Genomic DNA, 20,527 nt, shown 5'->3' with positions numbered 1-20,527 from the left:
TTCGTTATTTGTTCGGTAATCGTAGAACAATTTTTTTTTGTATTTTACCTGTTGTGCAAGGCTTTTTAATACCACACCATGGTAAGGTGTATTGACTATTGAATACCTCAACAAAGTTTTTTGTACCTATCCCGAGAAGAGCGACGGCCTCGATAACAGAAGTTGGTAAAACTAGGCCTGAAGTTAATACGCAAAATACTTTAGGCATAACATGCTCCGATATTATTATACTAATTGAATAACCATTTGGTATTATCGAGATGGTTTGGTATTAGAGTATGTTATGCGTGAAGTATTGTGCATATTAATTTTTGGTATTATTGCATTGTTATTTTACCTTAAATACACAATTAATTCATACCAGTGTAAGGTATCAATAATAAAATGATGTATTATTGAGTTATTTTTTTCCTGCCCAGAAAACCCGGCTCGATGGGATCTCAAAGTATATTACTATTGCTTTCGAGTACGTTTCAAAGCTTTCAAACTACTTCCCCTACTTAGAGTCAAAATTATTAACGACTGGTGCTGGTCCCACAATCGTTCTAGCACAAACTAGGCCCATATAACGGTATTTCTATGCTGAGGACTCTTTTTTGCGCGTATTGTTTTTGGTGCACATCAAATCTGAGTAGTAGTTATCCGTAACGCTGGGTAGACACCTTTACGTGATGTTACGGGGTCAGATCTAACGGTTATATTGCCAGTTACAGGCAAATCCTGACCCAACGAATACCTCCCTCAAACTCAATATTCAACTCCGTGGTACTTATGAGGGTGTCACTAAGTTGGTGGCTTTGGCCTCTCGTTAAGTAACTACCACGTTAACACTTCCTTCCTCTTCCTAGTTACAGTGAAGATGGGCATGGCCAGGAGTAGTAATCCTCATGCTTTTGTTATTTCTGTCTAAGACTGGAATCAAGGACCACTCTCCTTAACTTGATGTCTGATAGCATTCTTGATAAGGATCTCAAAAGTAAAACATGAGTATCACTAGTGTCCAATCTACGAATTACACCGTAACAATGTTAATGCTAATGCTAATGCACATCAAATCTGAATAGTAGTGTGGGGGCTAGGAGAGATAAACAAACTAAGATAAACAAACAACCATGCGTTCGTCATTTACTACTCGTCTCGGGCGTATTGTACCAGGCCCATTTTTAAACATATTTGAAATTCGTTAGAAAATCACAAAAACCTTGTTGTTTTAAGAAGGAGATCATTTTGAAATGTAGCAAGTTTTGTCAATTTTGCATCTTCCCGATAATGGTTTGGAATTCTGGTTTATCTTGGGTATCAACACCCAAAAAATGTGAAGGAGTCAAGAGGACCTATAATTAAATATTACTGTGATTTTTTTTTGCAATCGGTTTTGCTTACCATGGCTTCTCATGTTGTCTTGAACATTAATACTGTGCTAACATTATAACTAGTTCGCAGCAAACATGGCACTCTCTCATATCTTCACCCTACTTATATGCATGCGAGGTCGTTTGATGTGCTGTTCGGTTTATTTCCCTTGGTTCAAATACGTATGAAATATGAACTACTTCGAAGAGATTTTTTTGAAAGAGTTAAACTCGATATAAATAAAAGGAGAGCTTCTCTGATAAAACACAGTGAGAGAGAAAGAGAAATGATGTGTATGCGCTTATATTGCAGCTCATAGCAACATGATGCTCATAAAACGTTTCAATGGCTTCACCACCCAGTCTGAAAAATTGACGAGGGGAACTGTTTTCTATGCTTCTAGCTCGCTTGCAATATATGTTGCATGTAGCTTCTCTTCGAGCGATATTGATGATGAATCATAATGCGATGAATATCATATGAGGATTTCTCAGAACTACGCACTTGTTGTTTAAACGAAAAATGTGAAGCATAGCAAAACCCGAGACGTTGTTTTGCCTTTCATCGGTAGTTCAGTCATAATATTTTAGTTTTGATAGGCGCAGTGTTTTGCTGATTGTATCGCTAGTTTACAGCATTTTAAAACTGCGAGGTGATGGTCCTTTTTATAATGAAATCAAGCGAATTTAAGGCCGTGGTCAGAAAACATTAAAATATCATCGTTTTTAAAATTTTGACATTTTAAATTTTAGGCAAAGTATGCTTTTTTCAGAATATATAGCTGAATAAATAATAGAACTAAATGAATATTCTATATATGTCGTGGGGCCTTCCTTATCCGTGCGGTAAGATGCGCGGCTACAAACCAAGACCATGCTGAAGGTGGGTTCGATTCCCGGTCCAGTCTAGGAAATTTTCGGGTTGGAATTTTTCTCGACTTCCATGGGCATAAAAGTATCATCGTGTTAGCCTCATGATATACGAAGGCAAAATTGGTATCTTGGCTTAGAAACCTCGAAGTTAATAACTATGGAAGTGCTTAATGAACATTAGGTAGCGGGGTGGTAATGTGCATTACATTTGTCTTGATCAGCAACTCAATTTTAAAATATGAATTGAAGAGATTATTGCATTAAAAAAAGTTCAATAAATTTTTCATGAGAATTTCATTTTCATCAACAATTTCAATAAAAAAACGAATATAAAATTCGTTCGAGGCCTATTTGAAACTGTTGAAAATGAGCCTTTTATGTAAAATCACGGTGATTGAAGATTTGAATGTTATTGAAAAAATATATGTTTCTATACAATTATTAGTATGAATCTTTTCATTTGCCTTGGGGCCTTCCTTAGCCGTATGGTAAGATGCACGACTACAAAGCTAGACCATGCTGAAGATGGCTTGATTCATTTCCGGTCCGATCTAGGAAATTTCCGGGTTAATTTTTTTTTCGATTTCCCTGGTCATTAAAGTATCATCGTCTTCTTCTTCTTCCTATTGGCATTACATCCCCACACTGGAACAGAGCCGCCTCACAGCTTAGTGTTCATTAAGCACTTCCACAATTATTAACTGCGAGGTTTCTAAGCCAGGTTACCATTTTTGCATCCGTATATCATGAGGCTAAAACACGATGATACTTTTATTCCCATGGAAGTCGAGGAAAATTCCGTGAAAAGAAAAAAGTATCATCGTGTTTGCCTCTTAATATTCGAATCTAAAAATGGGAACTTGGCTTAGAAGCCTCACAGTTTATAGTTGAAATGGTCAGGGTAATGCCAATTAAAAGATAAAGTGTTTGTCTTTTGGATATTCATGTGTGAAGCGGGACAACTTGTTATAAATAACAGGATCAGATAAAATCAATTTCGATTTGGGAATTCGGGACGAAATTTTTGGGAAAATGGTAAATGCATCATGAAACAATCATGATTATCCTTGAACAATTGAAAATGCTCCTTAAAAATCTGATCATTTTTCCTCAAATTATTGAACAAATTACCTTGGAATATATAAAATGCCCAGTAAACATTTGAAAAGTGTACCGTAGAAACGAAAAAAATGTACCATAAACAATTGAAAATGCTCCTTAGAAAAACAAAGATTTGCTATTTAAATAATGATAATTGCGTAGTATATTCATATAAGAATTATTGTGAAATAGTTGAAAAAGTACCTTGAAATTGGCTGTCTTAAAGTAGAATCTTATGCACCATTGTATAGCCCCTGGAGTATGAAGCTGATTGTTTTGCTTGGTAACCCTATTCAACAGAAAAATGCTCCGAAAACTAAGAAAAATGCTCCCTAAAAAGAAGAAATACTCCTTAAACCGATAAAAAATGCTCCTTAAACTAAAAACAGTGCTCCGTAAAAAAATGAAATGCTCCATAAACTTATACAAAATGTAATCTTAGCCTACAAGCAATTCAAAGCATTGTTGAAGAAATTGTGCACCAGACTGCTCATAGACAAACAGACGTCCCATACAACTGCACATCGCATAAACATGCTTGACGATACGAATTTCATTAAAATCACATTGCATATAATGCTAATAGGTTTATTCATCAATTTCCCTGCATAACCACAAAAGATATCTTAGTTACAAGATAAATATTGTCGCTTCGGTTCCCTTTGTTCTGCTGTCCGAAACATGTTGGGTACCGAACTGTCAAATTGTATGTATTTGTCCTTCATTGACATTTAGCACCCTATCCTCGCCAGCAAAAGATGTTCCGGACAGCCACGACAGCGACAATTTTTATCTTGTAACTTGAATATCTCTTATAACCACCCACGGCTTGAGGAACTCGAAATTGTCGAAATCTGCGCTTACAAAATTTTCTAAGGAGCATTTTCAATTGTTTACGGTACATTTTTTTCGTTTTTACGGTACACTTTTCAAATGTTTACGGAGCATTTTATATATTTCAAGGTAATTTGTTCAATAATTTAAGGAAAAATGATCAGTTTTTTTAAGGAGCATTTTTCAATTGTTCAAGGATAATTTCATCTGTTTTAATGGACAATTTTAGGGCTGCCGAAATTTTCCGTCGCGATTGCTATAATATTTACTGTAGTTAATCACATTTTTGGGTATTAAGTGACTGACCTCTTCAAATTTCTCAAACGTATCTCCAGTTAGCCTTGCGAGCAAATGGATATCCAATCCGGCGATGGTGAGTTCCATTCTTGGATTGCTGCAGGATGTTTTCGGGTGAAAAACATTCTCGACGCTTTGGACATAGTGTATCTACTGTAATTGCCACACGATTCTAACTTAATCAATGGCGGGTATAGAGAAACTTTCAATAAATAACTGAGGAAAAGCTAATAAAAGAAAAGCTAAAGCAGTTGGACTGAAGAACCATAGCATAAGTAGAAAATCTATTGGAACTTTTTTCCAGCAGAAGATAGATCCCAGAATTCGCTCTCAATTGATAACACTGGTCGACAGTAAATTTTTATTCGCGACGCTTAAGTGCTGCATTTGTTGTTTTCAACCTCTAAAATCGTGTGCCTTTGAGTGACTGGTAAGATTCCGAGATTATTTGGGCTCAAAGTAGAAGGGTTCGTAGCTTGAGGTTCGTTGAAGTTATTTTCATGTTTGCATGATTACATGCTCATCAGGGATTGATTCCAAAAGAGAATGAAAAAATCTCTCACTTATCATATTGAGAAGTTTTCGCTGTATTGGGGGGCTATATACCATAATAAATTCCTTTTCAAAAGCTCCAAAAGCGGAGGGCACTGGTTTTGATGATCTATTTCAACCTGCTTTTAATTGCTGTACGAAAAAAAACCCTAAAACATAATGAGCAAGAAAAAAGTGTTTTATCATCACTTCTCGGTGTGTGCTGTGCTGCCTATCCGACTCTTGTTTTTGCACTTGTATACAAGTTTGATAAACTTGTTTTTATGGCTTGTAATAATTGGGGCTCTCCTTAGCCGTACAGTAAGATGCGCGGCTACAAAGCAAGACCATGCTGAGGGTGGCTGGGTTCGAAGCTGCGAGGCGGCAATGTCCCAGTGGGGATGTAATGCCAATGAAGAAGAATAATAATTCGGAACGGGTTTTGCCTCTATTGCGATATCTTTACGCCCCAACGAGTGTTCTTTTGGCAAAAATGGACCTCTCAGGGGAAACGGTAGTTAGAGATATTGAAAAATGTTCAGCAGCATAATAACATATGGAGCCGCATGGTAGTTTTGTGTAATGATTCATCTTGTGACTACTAAACAAACAACTTCATCACTTCCGTTTAATTAAATAAATTTACAAGTGCGCAAGCATTTGTATCGCAGCTTGCCCTAAGGGAACCAAGAACCAAATTACATATTGGGAAGTACGTGTTTTTGGGGAACATTTCAAAGATCAAGATATCGTGGGAATCGTAATTTCAAACAGCAGGTTCACGGGCGTTTTCTAAGCGATTTTCACATTTTTTTCACAGTTAACTTATCCACATCAGCTAATTTTCTGTAGTGTGCCAGTTTATTATGTTTCAATGGAGTATGGATGCCGTCACACATAATATAGAATATTTCGATTTGCCAGCTTCAATGTGAGTAAAATTCAAAAGAACTTCATAACGAAAATCAACTCAGGATGTCCATAAATGCTCCTAAAGCCCTTGCGTATTATATCTCGCTTAACTTTTCAAAAGGACCTAAGTAACATTTTTATCATGAATTAATTTGAATAGCGCAATCAACAGAAAAACATGAAAGCTTTTGATTGCAATACTCAAATTAGATCATAAAAAAAATGTTACTTAGGTCCTTTTGAAAAGTTAAGCGAGATATGCAGATCAAAATAGTTTGATGCAGGATGTTCCAGGTTTGTTCTGCAGTACATATCAATTAGACCTGGTACAACTACCCCTTAATAAAACCTAAATCAACCCAACATGGCATTACAAATCTCTAGATCCCTTGCGTATTAAATGCAGCTTGAATTAGTTGAATACAGATTGAACGATTAATTGCAGACAACGAGCGGTGAAAAACGAGAAGCATAAACCTCTTTCAATCATAACAAGCCACGAAAACAAGTTTATCGCAACCTGATACAAGTGCGAAAAAACAGAGAAAGAAAGAAACTTTCAAGAAATTCATAAGGAAATTCGTCAGTAATTCAAGATGAAACACTTCATCATTCTAATTTCCACTTGATTTTTTTTCTGCTGGACATTTTTTGGAGTTTCTACCATTGGATTTTCCCTCGGAATTCCCAACAAAAATTAACCAGAATTTCCATTTCCCGTTCTACGAAATTTCCGAGAAATTTCTGGGAACTTCTACGGGATAATTTTAGGATTATTTTTTAGAACCCAACAGATACTTGAATCGTCACGAGAATTTCTCGAATTTTCCGCCATATACACTTCGGAAATTCATTCATCCTCGGAAAGATTTTTGGATTTTGTTTCGTTATTTCTACTATCCTATCTTTGGAATTTATACTGGAAAATCTCTAAAAGTAAAAGTTTGACGGAATAATTGTCAGTTTGACGGAATAATCAGGCTTTATGCCTTTCTCGTACACTAAAGTTGTAGCGAAAGGCCAACATTTCACTTTAAAATCGAACTTTTCTAGAATTTTCGGAGACCCATAATGTTGTATACCAATCGACTCACCTTGTCGAGCTGAACAAATGTCTGTCAGTCCGTGTGTATGTTTTTTTTTATTTAAATTTCCATTAGAAAATATTCAGAGTTGCAATCGGAATTTTCAGAAAATGTCATCGGAAAATTCGTTGAATAGTTTTTTATTCAAACCCAGAACTATAATATCTATAATAGCCATTGTGAATCAGTTGACATAACAATGAATAGGAATGTGCTAAAAAACATTTCTTATGCAGTAATATATGTAAGTTAAGGTACACTGGGGGAAGTGGAAAAAGGGGGTAAGTGGAAAAATCGATTCGAAAAATTGAAATTGTATATATTTTACTGTTTTTACCACACCATAGCATTAAGCAAAAATATACTTTAATGTTGACACTAATACTATGCTAAAATTTGTGTAATACATACACTAACACAGTTAACGCTGGAGCTGTCATTTGAGGTTTCGTGAGAAGTTTATTTTTGCAATAATAAAATCAATTCTTATTTGCACAAATTGTCCCTTTTCCGGTGAATTTGGTTCACATATGACCACCATTATAATGCAACTAAACTAATCACATTCAATTTGTAGTGCTTTGTACCATAGAAGCAAATAATTTAAAGATTTTACACTTATGTCAGGTATTAAACACTGCGGGGAAAGTGAGTAATGTTCTGATCACGAAAATGTTTCCCTCCCTCCGAGGTTTATTTCGATAGCTGTGAATCTTATTATGATCCTACTTTGTTATCATTGTGATTTCTGTGGTGATTGGATTAATATAAATAAGAAAACTCTTGATTAAGCCACCTATCGGTATAGATGCCTTTCACGCGTTTTACATATTTATAAAACGAATAAGAAAGATAAAAATAGCACTGATAGGTGAATATATTCCATAATACGCATTCATTCATTCAGATAAAAATTCACGCATTCAGATAAAAATATTTATTCATCAACTTTGTTGAAAAACCAAACATAATGTTAATTCAACTAGTCAGCAACTCACTGATTAGGCTTTTTTTAATTATGCTTTTATAAATGCATTTATTTCATTGCATTATTGTTACACTTATTAAGGCATTGTTCAACATACTGGAAATAAGATGAAAAATAAATTATGAACAGGATACCGGTATCGAACCAACGACCTTTGAATCCCCAGCCCAGTTGTTTACCATCAGCTATATTTGTCACCTTGGAAAGTACCAAGCTGAATTAGAAATATAAACCATACGTTGTTGAACAATTCTGGTTGAACAGCTGTAATGGGGTTGTTGGTCATTACTCAACAAAATTGCCAACAATCGAACAAAAGCTTAATAGGAGTCAATGACGTTATAGTTAGTGTAATGTCATTCCGAAAAGTGAATTATCAGTCTTGATTTTATTGTTTGATTTAGTAAGTTGTGAAGCTGCTGCCTTCTATCTGCCATCATGGAGGTAGATTTTTCCTGCAGATTTCTTCTATCATTCCTGAAGTAAGTATAAAAATAATAATTTATTCTCTAGTGAATGGCAAAGTGCAAAATGTTTAAAAAAGAATAAGTCCGCTAAAAATAAATTTATTTGTAGAGTGGAATAAACGTTCGTACAACGTTTAACAAAAGCCATTGTTGTTATTGCAATAAGCGAATTATCAAACGTTTATACAATATTTCAAAATTATATAAATAAACAAAATTGAAATTGGATACAGAAGCAATGATGTTTACTGATAATGCAAAATTGTTTGACGACAAATAAATAAAGAACTCCGACTCCTACTACTAGAAAACAGTAGACGTTCGACAACTGCAATGCTTTTCAACTGCAATTCGATTGTTGCAACAGTTTTGCAGTTATCGGACCGCTAAACTTCAAACTGATATCAAGGTCGATGGCAAACACAATCTGATGCATTTTTATTGCATTTGACGTTAACTTCACAGTTATCGAACGGCATTCGACATTCACATTAAGTGACCAGCCCACTGAAGTTTGTCGTATTGTATACGATTTACAATATTTTTTTTCAACACTTGATGTATGCGTCTGCGCCATACACCATTTTCTAGTTTCCCACCGAGTATTTTACGCAGCTCTTTTCGCTTGAAAACCACGAAAACTTTCCGGTCCCGAGCAGGAGAAATTGGCTCAATAATACCTAATGCTGTTATTGATACCATACTCTATCATGAACTAGTCCTGCATAAGAGAAAATACTAAAGAAATAATACCAAAAATTAATATGCACAGTACTTGAGCACAAAGCATAGAGTATACTCTGTTCTTAAATTCTATTTCCATACCAAATGCATAATAAATTATTATTCATTATGCATGTTATGCTTCAAGCACCTTCAAGTCAATACAAAATTCTCAAAACGACTTATCTGCTTTTTTCCCTTTTCAGAAAACACTACTGCCATCTGTTATCAGAATCGCGAAAAACACAGTCGACCATGATTATTTACCATTTAACGTTTACTCCTAACGCATACTTTTATCTTTTATATAAATCATTTAGGCTCTTAACCAGTACTACGCAAAAGGTCGTGATCGTCATCTAGATCAACATTTGAAAAGGGCGTAACAGTCAAAATTTATTCCTTCTGGTTCTTCGCCTACATATATCGCTATGTATGAGGAAGAAAAACCAGAAGGAAAAAATTTTGGCTGTTACGTCCTTTTCAAATGTTGGTCTAGAGTTAACGTAGCTCCTTTTCCTATCTCAGCCGACTAAATGAAGAAATCGTGGGTTCTTTGATCAATTTCGCAGGGAAGGCAGTCATGAAAGGATGTTGAGCTTTGTTTTAAAATTAAAATTTCCAAATTATTAAAATAGATATATGCAAAGAATATTGACTATGTAGACAATTATTTAATCATATTCCTTAAATGCACCGAGTTGAAAGTGGTAATAAACATAAAAATAAAGCAGATATTGCAAACTTTCATGCCCGGAATTTTTCAAATATATATTTGAAATTTTTGTAGCATGCCTTTCATCCTCTGCGTTTCTATAGGGGGCGTCGGGGTAATTTCGCCAATGGGGTAATTTGGCCAACTGCTTATTTTCATTGATAATGTTCAAGTTTTTACAATTGAAAGTTTACACTATATTACTTCCACCATGTAACTTAATTTCAGAAAGCTTTCCTAAAAAAAAAACGTTTTTTTGCTAATAAAATGACTTTTGAAGACTCGTTCCAAAAACGAAGTAAGGAGATGTCTTTTACTTTACTTGCAGTATAGTTTAGATTACAGAATTAATGTAGCATAGTATTTCGATCATATGGAGTGGTGAATAATATTGTCGCAGACAGACGTTTATGTTCATACATTTGAATTCGATTTTCTTGTGTAAATTTTCAAATCTAAATACGTTGGAATTGCATAGCATGCTAGCGCCGCCTACACAACTTATTGCTACATGAAAACTGACGTTTTGCCGTATCGCCTTCCACAGTTCTACCTCACCCCCGTTTGCCTCTCACCGAATAATGGAAGCAAAACAGAAACAATCAACGCAAAGATCTTCCCGCACGGCTGCAAAAAGGCATTTTTATCTGCATGACTTTATATTCAACTTTATACAATCGAATTTTACAATGTAACTAAGCGAATCACTTTACATGCAGTTTATGCCTTGAGTAAATGATTGCAAAGCTACGTATATATAAATTGTGAGCTGTTACCATGTGTCCGGAACTTTCGCTTAGGTTGCTTTGAATCCTTTAATATGCGTAATTTTTTGTTTGCGATTGTACTTCGAAAACATGAGTCTGGACCGAGAATCGTAGATTTTTATTGCAAAACCAACAGATAGTGCATGTAGGACATGAAAAAGAATATAAAAATCAAAAATAAAATAACCCCTCCTGAGTCGCAAATACTATTTCTGGCGTGTTGATCGTGCCATTTGTCAATAGTGATGTACAAAAATCAACAGCGCACGTGGTCGTGATTCAAGCTTTCTCATAAAAGAGTCCCATCGAGCAGATCCAAAAAACTATAAGTTTCTGACGGAACCGAAAATCAAAACAGAAAAGCAAATAACGAATGCTGCTTTGACATGTGGCGCCATCTCTTCGCTTATTGCTATTTGGCAATCAGACGGCCATGTTTTTTACCCAAGTTAATGAGTCGAGCTTGAACGTCTGTCTGCGATATTGTTAAAACCTTTTTTTTTCAGAAATAACACAAATGAAAAATGTTTCTCAATCGAGGTAAAATCAGCATGAAGTGTTATCGCCATGTTAAATTTCACCATTATTTTATTTTTAAGGTGCTGTTTACATTGGCACTGACGGAGCCGGCCAGATATTTCTGGGCGGTTGTACTAGCAATTAAATAATATAATGGAAATATCGATTAAACTGAACAATAGCCGCAGACGAATCCTCTGGCGGCAATAACAGCAGTAAACTAACACGGATCTTCAAAAAGCAGATCAGCAATTAAATATCGTCTTCTACGCCAAACTCTGAACCGTTATATTAGGACACACCTGTGGTACTTGTACCATAGTACAAGAGGACAAGAAAATTATTCCAAGACTAACTTTGATAAAGACAATAATTTGTATGGTACTCATTTCAATATTCTTGTACCATGGTACTTATACCAGTGTGTCATTAGTATTACTTGAAGTTCCCGGAACAATATATTTGAAAACTTTGATGCTGATCAATACCGTGTTTTCCCGGCTGCAAGAACTTAGAACTTGCGATACTTATTGGAAATAGACAAGTGCAATTTATGCATTCACTTGGCAGAAACAAAATCATATCTCGTAATCAGTTCTATCGCATTCTGCAAACGACACCCTCAGCTGGGTCGTCAGAGCCCCACATCAATGGCAAAAGTGTAAGGATTCAACAAAGAACTCGATTGGATCAACCGATGATGTTCAACTCGTTAATTATCAAAATAATATAGATTATTTAAAAATTTCTTAAATACAACGGTGATGTAATATGAATCTAGAAGTATTTTAACTTCATCGAAGGGCGATTGGTAAAATTGAAACCAGAAACTCTCCAGAAACCTGCCAATGAAATTTCAAATTCAATAGGAGATTTCATTTGTCCTTGAGCTCGTCCTTGAGTACGGTAGAGTAACATCACATTTTATAATCATTTTATATAAATTAAAAAGATTATAAAATGTGATGTTATTCTAACGTACTCAAAGACAAATGAAATCTCACATATAACGCATTTTATGAGACAGATCGAAACAGCTGTTTTTCTCATATTTCTAGATTGCTTTGAGAATAGGTCGTATGTGCAAAAGAGAGGCTCTCTTTGTTCACGCTCTCTTTCGCTTGTACATAAGCTAGTTTTGCATATTTTGCCACATTTTCACTTCAGAACGCTAGACAAAGCTATAATCTTTAGATATCTGCCAAGAAATCTGAAGTAAACTTTATTATAGATCTGTAATAATCGAAAGAGAATGGAGGCAAAGAGAGACTCTCTTTTGCACATACGACCTATTCTCAAAGCACTCTAGATTTATTTACTTTGACAATAATTAGTGGGAGCCCGTTTGTTTGATAATTTCGCGCTGAACATTCCGATGGGTCTCATAATCAATCCTACCTGTTAGCCGAAAAGCTACCAGGGATTTAGAACAAGGTTTTTCATATGATTCTTAAAACGTGTTGTTAGATTATTTATATACCATTGCATTCTAAGCATGATATGCTAAAGAAAACATGAATGAAAAGTAAAACTTTACAGACATTATTTTGTGTTCGGACCTAATGGAATGTTCAAGCAGAATCATACCAAAACAAAACATTAAATGTAAATATTTAATCGGGCCACCGCGAAACGTCTCATAAAATACCTTATTGAATTTTAAATTCCATTGGAAGCAGTACATTAATGAACAAAATAAAAAACAACCCATTTTCATAAGATATTTTTTGATGAAATTCGGCTGTAAATGGCAGCCCTGAAAAGAATGTGCAAAATTGAGTTGATTTTCTGTTCCGTGTAAACGTGAATAAAGGATCAACTGTGGTAGCTTGCGGCATCGCGTCAAACTGGTCAAACAAAAACAAAGCAACTTAACCTCTAAACAGTGCCGTGTCGTGTGTCTCATCGCTCTTGGTTGAATTTCAAACTTTTTCAATAATTTGTTAAAATAGTTCATAAGGAATTGTATTTTAAACAGCACCTGTGAATCTTTGGTAAGTAGAATGAAAGGCAAATATTTTATTTTATTTTTCCTTATGCATAGTTAGTAAAAACTAGATTCTGAACAACGCGTTTTGTTAATCGCAAGTCAGTTTCTCTCTGTTATCCGATCGGAACTTCGAAGTTTTTTTTAATGAAAATAACGATCTGAAAGGTCAAGCTTTCCTAAATTATTGATTTTTTTCTATTAGAGATCCTCAATAAAATTATTCTACAGAATCAGGTAAAAATGGATCCGAGTACCAAAATTTGGTTACATATTTTATTGATTTGATTCCTTGGTTTCCTTGGTGTCCGATTTGTTTATTTTTGAGCCTTTATATCGATTTAATTTTCATTCTTTTAAAGGGCAGCGCGGACGATAATTCTCTGGCAATGGCAGAATTTGATAAAATCGAAGTTCGGGATATCACACGCATTGAGCGTATTGGAGCTCATTCCCATATCCGCGGGCTCGGTTTAGACGATGTGCTGGAGGCGCGTGCCGTATCACAGGGAATGGTGGGCCAGAAAGATGCCCGTCGTGCCGCCGGATTGGTGGTGCAGATTGTGCGAGAGGGAAAAATTGCTGGTCGCTGCATCTTGCTGGCTGGTGAACCAAGTACCGGAAAGACGGCAATTGCCGTGGGAATGGCACAGGTGAGTATTTGACATTGATGTTTGCTTCGTATATTTCGTAAATTTTCTGTTGTGTCGTTTTCCTTCATTTGAACCAACTTGCATAGAAATTATTTGTTTTAAACGAGTAGTATCCACTTCTATACTAGGATTATATTATTTTCCACCGGTGAAGAAAAATCTATCCGTTTCTAAGTGAGGATAGTACAGTAATATCCCGATTTTGTCACCCCCCTGGTGAATTTTGGGGTGATAAAACAGGGTATGTGACAAAATTGGAAAAAAAAAATTTTCATTTTTTTTTAATTCATTCTACAAACATGAATCATTTTATGCCTTCGAAAGGCAAAATCCGTGAACGGTACCCGTTATTTCTTGTCGAAATTGCTTACAGAACATTTCCCAGGTACTCAGAAGTCGTTCGTAATAAACTACAGGCGGTGAAAGTTATTTCATGAAAATCAATGTTGTTTTTGGTATTATTTACGAAAATAAAAAGAATGACAAATTTTTTTGGGGTGACAAAATCGGGTCGAAAACGTGACAAAATCAGGACGTGATAAAATCGGGTCGAAAACGTGATAAAATCGGGGTTGACAAAATCGGGTCAATACTGTATTGTACATATCAACGGGGAAGTTTTGTTTCCATTGTTGGTGACCTTACCGCATCTAGAGTAAGAGCCCCGCACATAGGATACGTTTGCGTTGCGTTTGACACATTTCCCATGGGAAAACTGTCAAACGCAACGCTAACGTATCCTATGTGTGGGGCTCTAAGACATTAATATATTTGCGTGCTTTATGCCATTGTAATAAAATTGTCAATGACATCGCCAATGCCATGCAAGACATGTCATGTCAGTCATAAGAGTTGCACCCAAACCTATCGTTTTTGCGGTGCCAAATGTTGCGCCGCCGGATAAACGAAAACGACAGACCAATTACTTAGTATTATTTAATTCTTTTTAGACAATAATTCAATGCATTTGTGTATTTTAGGCTCTTGGCAACGAAACACCTTTCACGAGTATGTCGGGTTCGGAGATCTACTCCTTAGAAATGAACAAAACAGAGGCGCTGTCGCAAGCTCTACGAAAGAGTATTGGTGTTCGTATAAAGGAAGAAACAGAGATAATTGAAGGCGAAGTAGTGGAGATTCAAATTGACCGTCCAGCATCCGGCACGGGACAGAAAGTTGGCAAAGTGACGATCAAGACTACCGATATGGAGACAAATTACGATCTAGGAAACAAGATCATCGAATGCTTCATGAAGGAGAAAATACAAGCTGGTGATGTGATCACCATCGATAAGGCATCCGGAAAAGTCAGTAAGCTGGGACGAAGTTTCACCAGAGCTAGAGACTATGATGCCACAGGAGCTCAAACGCGATTTGTTCAATGTCCCGAAGGCGAGCTGCAGAAGCGCAAGGAAGTGGTTCACACTGTAACCCTCCATGAAATTGATGTCATCAACAGCAGGACGCACGGATTTTTGGCTCTGTTCGCCGGTGATACCGGAGAGATCAAACAAGAGGTTCGTGACCAGATCAACAGCAAAGTCATGGAGTGGCGCGAGGAGGGCAAAGCAGAGATCAATCCCGGAGTATTATTTATTGACGAAGCTCACATGTTGGATATCGAATGTTTTTCATTTCTGAATAGAGCCTTGGAAAGCGACATGGCACCGGTCGTTATTATGGCCACCAATCGTGGTATAACCAAAATCCGTGGCACAAATTATCGAAGCCCTCACGGGATTCCAATCGATTTACTTGACAGAATGATTATCATTCGAACAGTTCCGTACTCGGCAAAGGAAATCAAAGAGATTCTCAAGATTCGCTGCGAAGAGGAGGACTGTCAGATCAATAATGAAGCATTGATGGTTCTGGGTCGGATCGCTACAGAGACAAGTCTCCGGTACGCCATTCAGTCGATAACAACCGCAAGTTTAGTGAGCAAGAGGCGTAAGGCAGCGGAGATTACTGTGGAGGACATCCGGAAGGTATATTCACTATTTTTGGACGAGAAGCGTTCCAGCAAAATCATGAAGGAGTACCAAGATGAATATCTGTTCTATGACGATAGTTTGAGTCAGGCGGAACAAGCGATGGAGGTGGAAACCAGCTAAGCGGATTTCAGTAAGTAAGTAATTAGTTTTGAAACAACCTGAAAAACTGTGCGTTCTATATATTGATTCCAATTTTGTTACGCTTACGTGTCATATTAAAGCGTCCAAAGCCAATAAACTACTACTAATGAAGGGAATGAAAATCAATTACTTCGAAATCTTCCTGGGTCATAGTAAACTCCTAAAGATTTTTAAGACAGAATATTTTTAAAAATCAAGAGAAACAAATATTAATTTGGGCTTCGGATAACTAATTGTTCATAATGTGAAAGAAGTATAACTATGTTGTTATGTAAACTTTGTTATAACTCCGTTAATATCTTGTCTATTCTGGGTAAAAAGTGGTAGAACAATATGACCATACGGGGCAATATTGTTGAAGGTGATGCGACCGCTATGATTTTGTATCTTATATTTAAGTAGGTAAATTAAATTTAGCTCTAATTTCGTCTAGTAACAAAGTTATTTTATTGCTCTCGGTCCAACCTATGACCACATCCCATAGTTTACGGCAGGTAGACGCTAACACACGGGTCACTATTGTTTTGCTTGTCGATGACAGGCAACACTCACTTTTCGAACCTGCATGACCCCCAGAGAGACCTGGGAAAGGCTAAAGAAACACCACCATAAGCCGACGATGTGCACGCGCGTGTCGCATTTGAAAAAGATGTGCAAGGCTGAGTAAACCGACGACAGGAAAATGGAGGGCCATCTATTCGACATAGAGCAGCTGTGCGCATGTTTCGCAAACGCTGGATAGGATCTGAAGCCTAGTTTGATTGTGGCGATGGTGCTGCAATGTATGCCCTATACTTTCTTTTTTTCTCACGGCAGCGTTGGGAAACCGGTCGGAAGTTTATATGAACTGCGATCGAATGTGTGAATCGTTGATTTGGGAGCAACTCCGCACATGTACGAGCTAAACTGCCTTGATTGTCCCATACGAATAGCAAACCCAGTAAAGATAGCAGAACTATGTGGTTACAGGCAGTAAATCCTAGAAAATTTTCATCACGCTGGCCGATGAAAATAAGACGGTGGTGAAAGGTTCCGGTCTGGGGCGCCTGTTTTTTCGAGTAGAGAAAAGAAAGTAGCAAGAAGTGAAATGCCCGAATAATTTCACGTCCAAGATTTGAAGTCAAACCTGATTTCGGTTAGAAGACTTGACTCCAAGTAAAATTAGATACTACTCTACGAGGTTGCAGTGGTTGTATCATCTAACGTGATAAGCAGCGGTGGCGAAGAAAATTGGCTGTACCAGTTAAAGACTTCTAAGAAGTTCAAAATCATGATCCTGATATAATACACCGAGCTGTTTATGATAGTTTGGCGGAAAGCGTGAACATTAAAAGATTTAGCGTGATCTGATCCTGCAAGTGCAGCGTCGAATATAAGATTACTTTGCTGCCATTTCCAAGAAAGAAGGGTTGACAATGAACAAAGGTGCAGGACATCAGATGCCTCGATGCATGCTTATCGACGCTAAAATGAGCTCCCACGTTGGACGAAATCCATCGAGAAAACACCGCTTGAGCTAGAAAAGAAAAGACAAGACAGAAAAAGGAAGAGAAAAAAAGAATAAAGAAAAAACGGAGAAAGGAGGAAGAAGAGATAAATAAGGATGATAGAAGGATGAAGGGAGAAGAAAGATGGAAGATGGAATATGGAAGACAAAAAAAATGAAAAAAAGGGAAGAATTGATAAGAAAGAACAAAGATGAACGAAAAATGAATAAGAAGTAGGTATAAAGAAGAAGGAAGAATGATATAAATTGACATAAATCAGGGGCTCCGCAAGGTTCTATACTGGGTCCGGTGTTATGGAACGTCATGTAAGAAGGTGTCTTGATGTTGAAGTTCCCAGCTTCGCTGACAATATTACGCTGAAGGTCTACGGCGAATGGATCGAAGATGTGGAGTTGGCTGCAGCCTACTCGATCGTAATTGTGGAGAGTGGATGAGTTCCAGAAAGTTAGAACTGGCTCACCACAAGACTGAGGTGGTTGTCGGTTGTCGGTTGTGAAAGTCGGACAAGGGCAAGCAACTCACCTCTAAACGCTTCATTAAACACTTGGCATTGTATGATGCCTATTGACATCGTTATCGGTGAAGACATAGAGTGCTTCGAAATGCGCGGCACGAGAGGCATCCGTAGGACTGTCAGGTTGGCATCAATGGTCAAATGGCAGCGTGCGTGGGACAGTTCCACTAAGGGTAGCTGAACACATTGGTTGATACCGGAGAAAGGTACGTGGGTCAAGAGGCGCCATGGGGAAATCACTTTCCATCTGGCCCAGGTCCTTACAGGCCATGGTTGCTTCAGACAGTATCTACACGGGTTCGGACACTCGGTATCGCCCGAGTGTCCGGTGTGCGCAGGTTTAGAGGAAACGGCGGAACACATGTTTTTTTTACTCATTCCGTTTATTTTAGGCTCACTCGCCGCATCCAGCTTAACAGAGCCGATATTCATCTAATACTACTTAGTATTACAACTCTTCCCATTTTTATTTCCCAACATTTCTTTAACCTTCTCAACAATTTCCATCTGATCCGCGTTGAGGAAACACTGATCCGTACAAGCTTTTTTTGCATCCATCTCTCTGCTTCGCTTTGACCGCCGGCGTTTGTTAGTTACTTCATTATACAGTCAAACCTCCATGAGTCGATATTGAAGGGACCATCGACTCATAGAAATATCGAGATGTGGAATGGGAAATCTTTGAAAAACTGTTTGGAGGGACCATCGCAGTAACCCAGAAAATATTTTTTAATATGGCATAATTTGCTTCCATGAGTCGATATCGAGTCATAGAACATCGACTCATGGAGGTTTGACTGTATTCGGACGATGAATTAGATGCATTGTCTTCGATGTCAGTCCACTCGTCATCGTTTTGCGGTCGTTCTTCTGCTGCTGCTTTAGGAGGCGTTGATGGTTTTTGATTTGTGTTTAACGGTGGGAATTCGGCCTGGTCGAACAACTCGTCTTGTGAGGAAAGTGTTGATGAAACTGCCGCAATATTTCTATTTGACTGTTCACAAGTTTTGTTTGGATGCGCTGGTTTGTTACACCGGCGACATATTTTCGGCTGGTTACAGTAAGTTACCATAGAGGTGTACTCGCCAATTGATATGAAAGACGGAATGTGTTGGAGTAAGTTCATACGCAGAACAAGTACACCGTTCGGAAAATAATGCTTCCATGACTCGTTCCGAATAGAAATAACTTCTCCATACTTGAGCATATGCTCGCGTACGGTAGCATGGCTCATCGAAGCGGGTAAGTCGTGAACTCTAACGATTACCGCATCACTATCCATATAAATTGGTATCTTGTATGACTTTCCTTCACACACAATTGATCGCTTGCAATTGTGTTCTGATTGATAGCGCAAAGCGACTTCTTTGTCTATCAACCATAGAAGAACACAATTGCGGGTGTTATGCAATTGGATGCTCTTGACATCCGCATATTCAATCTTTAGCTGATCATCCAGAAAACGCTTCACTTTTCCAACATCGGGACGAATTGGGAGGACACTGAAATCCACTACTAGTGTTGATTCCTGCGAATTGTTCATTGTTTTACGTTAGCGAGAGACAACAAACCAGAACGCGTCCGCCGTGTGCGATAGCAACACATGTGGTCTGGACACTACCCCGGACAACCTAGTCCGGAGGATGTGTGAAGAAGAAGTTGGCTGGAACGCTGTTTTATCGGGCATCGTCTTTTTTTTTAATCTTTATAAACGTGATTTTTTTATAATTTGTATAAGTTCATCATCCAATCGTCCTATCGTCCAAATCGTCTCGGAGCTACACAGAAGGTGGCGCGTGGACTCAAGGAATAGCTAGTTCAGGCGCAAATAAAAGGTGGTCCAAGGGTTCGGAGTCGGCTTCATGGGTCATACCGGTGCCCTGTGGTCGAACTCGACCCTTTTATCGAACAAGTGGCCGCGCGAAAAACAACATGGTATCGTCGCTTTCGCGGCGTCGGTCAACCGGGCAGGTTCCGAGCCCGAGGACGGAAAGGGGTCCTCGTCAAGGCTGGGGCAGGCGTAGGCACCGCATCGGCAAGTCCCTATGTGTGTTGGCGAATAGGCCCTATCGTAGAGAGGTCAATTTGGGGTGCACACGGCATCATTATTCTTGATATCTGCCGTGCAGAGGGAAGCAGGCGCGAAGTCGACCCTTCCCACCTTCCGAGGACAGAGGGCGTGCTTAGAAAAACACACACACATACAGACATCATCTCAGTTCGTCGATTGGTATATAACACTATGGGTCTCCGGGACTCCTATCAAAAGTTCGTTTTTGGAGTGATCATATAGCCTTTCGGCTATATAAAGAAGGAATAAAGAAGGAAAAAACGGATGAAGGAAGCATTAAGAAGGAAGGAAATAGCAAAAAGAAGAAAGAAGAGAAAATGAAGAATAAAGAATAAAAAAATTTAGAAGAAAATAGTGTAAGAATCAAACAAGGACGTGGCCGGCGCCGTTATTGATCATTTGAACATTTGAGTCACTGAAACTTGCACACTGAGAATGCTTGAACAATCCGAGCCAATCATTCAGTTGATTCTTTGTGCAATTCTACTGATTCTG

At 37.7% G+C, this 20,527-nt stretch overlaps 1 protein-coding gene across 2 annotated transcripts; it reads left to right on the top strand.

The window, feature by feature from the left end:
- Positions 1-13,001: 13,001 nt before the first annotated feature.
- LOC134217531 (ruvB-like helicase 2) lies at positions 13,002-16,050 on the top strand. Of its 2 annotated transcripts, none has more exons than XM_062696292.1 (3): positions 13,002-13,158; positions 13,514-13,804; positions 14,785-16,050. In XM_062696292.1, exons 2-3 carry the CDS (start codon positions 13,541-13,543, stop codon positions 15,916-15,918), a joined length of 1,398 nt encoding a protein of 465 aa, XP_062552276.1. In that variant the 5' UTR covers positions 13,002-13,158; positions 13,514-13,540; the 3' UTR covers positions 15,919-16,050. The 2 variants fall into 2 exon arrangements, with proteins under 2 accessions (XP_062552276.1, XP_062552277.1); XM_062696293.1 differs by having other exon boundaries at positions 13,006-13,158; positions 13,519-13,804.
- The last annotated feature ends 4,477 nt before the right edge of the window (positions 16,051-20,527 follow it).

This window comes from Armigeres subalbatus, chromosome 2, assembly GCF_024139115.2.
Source record: "Armigeres subalbatus isolate Guangzhou_Male chromosome 2, GZ_Asu_2, whole genome shotgun sequence".
Lineage (NCBI taxonomy): Eukaryota > Metazoa > Arthropoda > Insecta > Diptera > Culicidae > Armigeres > Armigeres subalbatus.
Note: the sequence above shows the minus strand (reverse complement) of the source record. Positions and strands in the feature narration are given on the sequence as shown.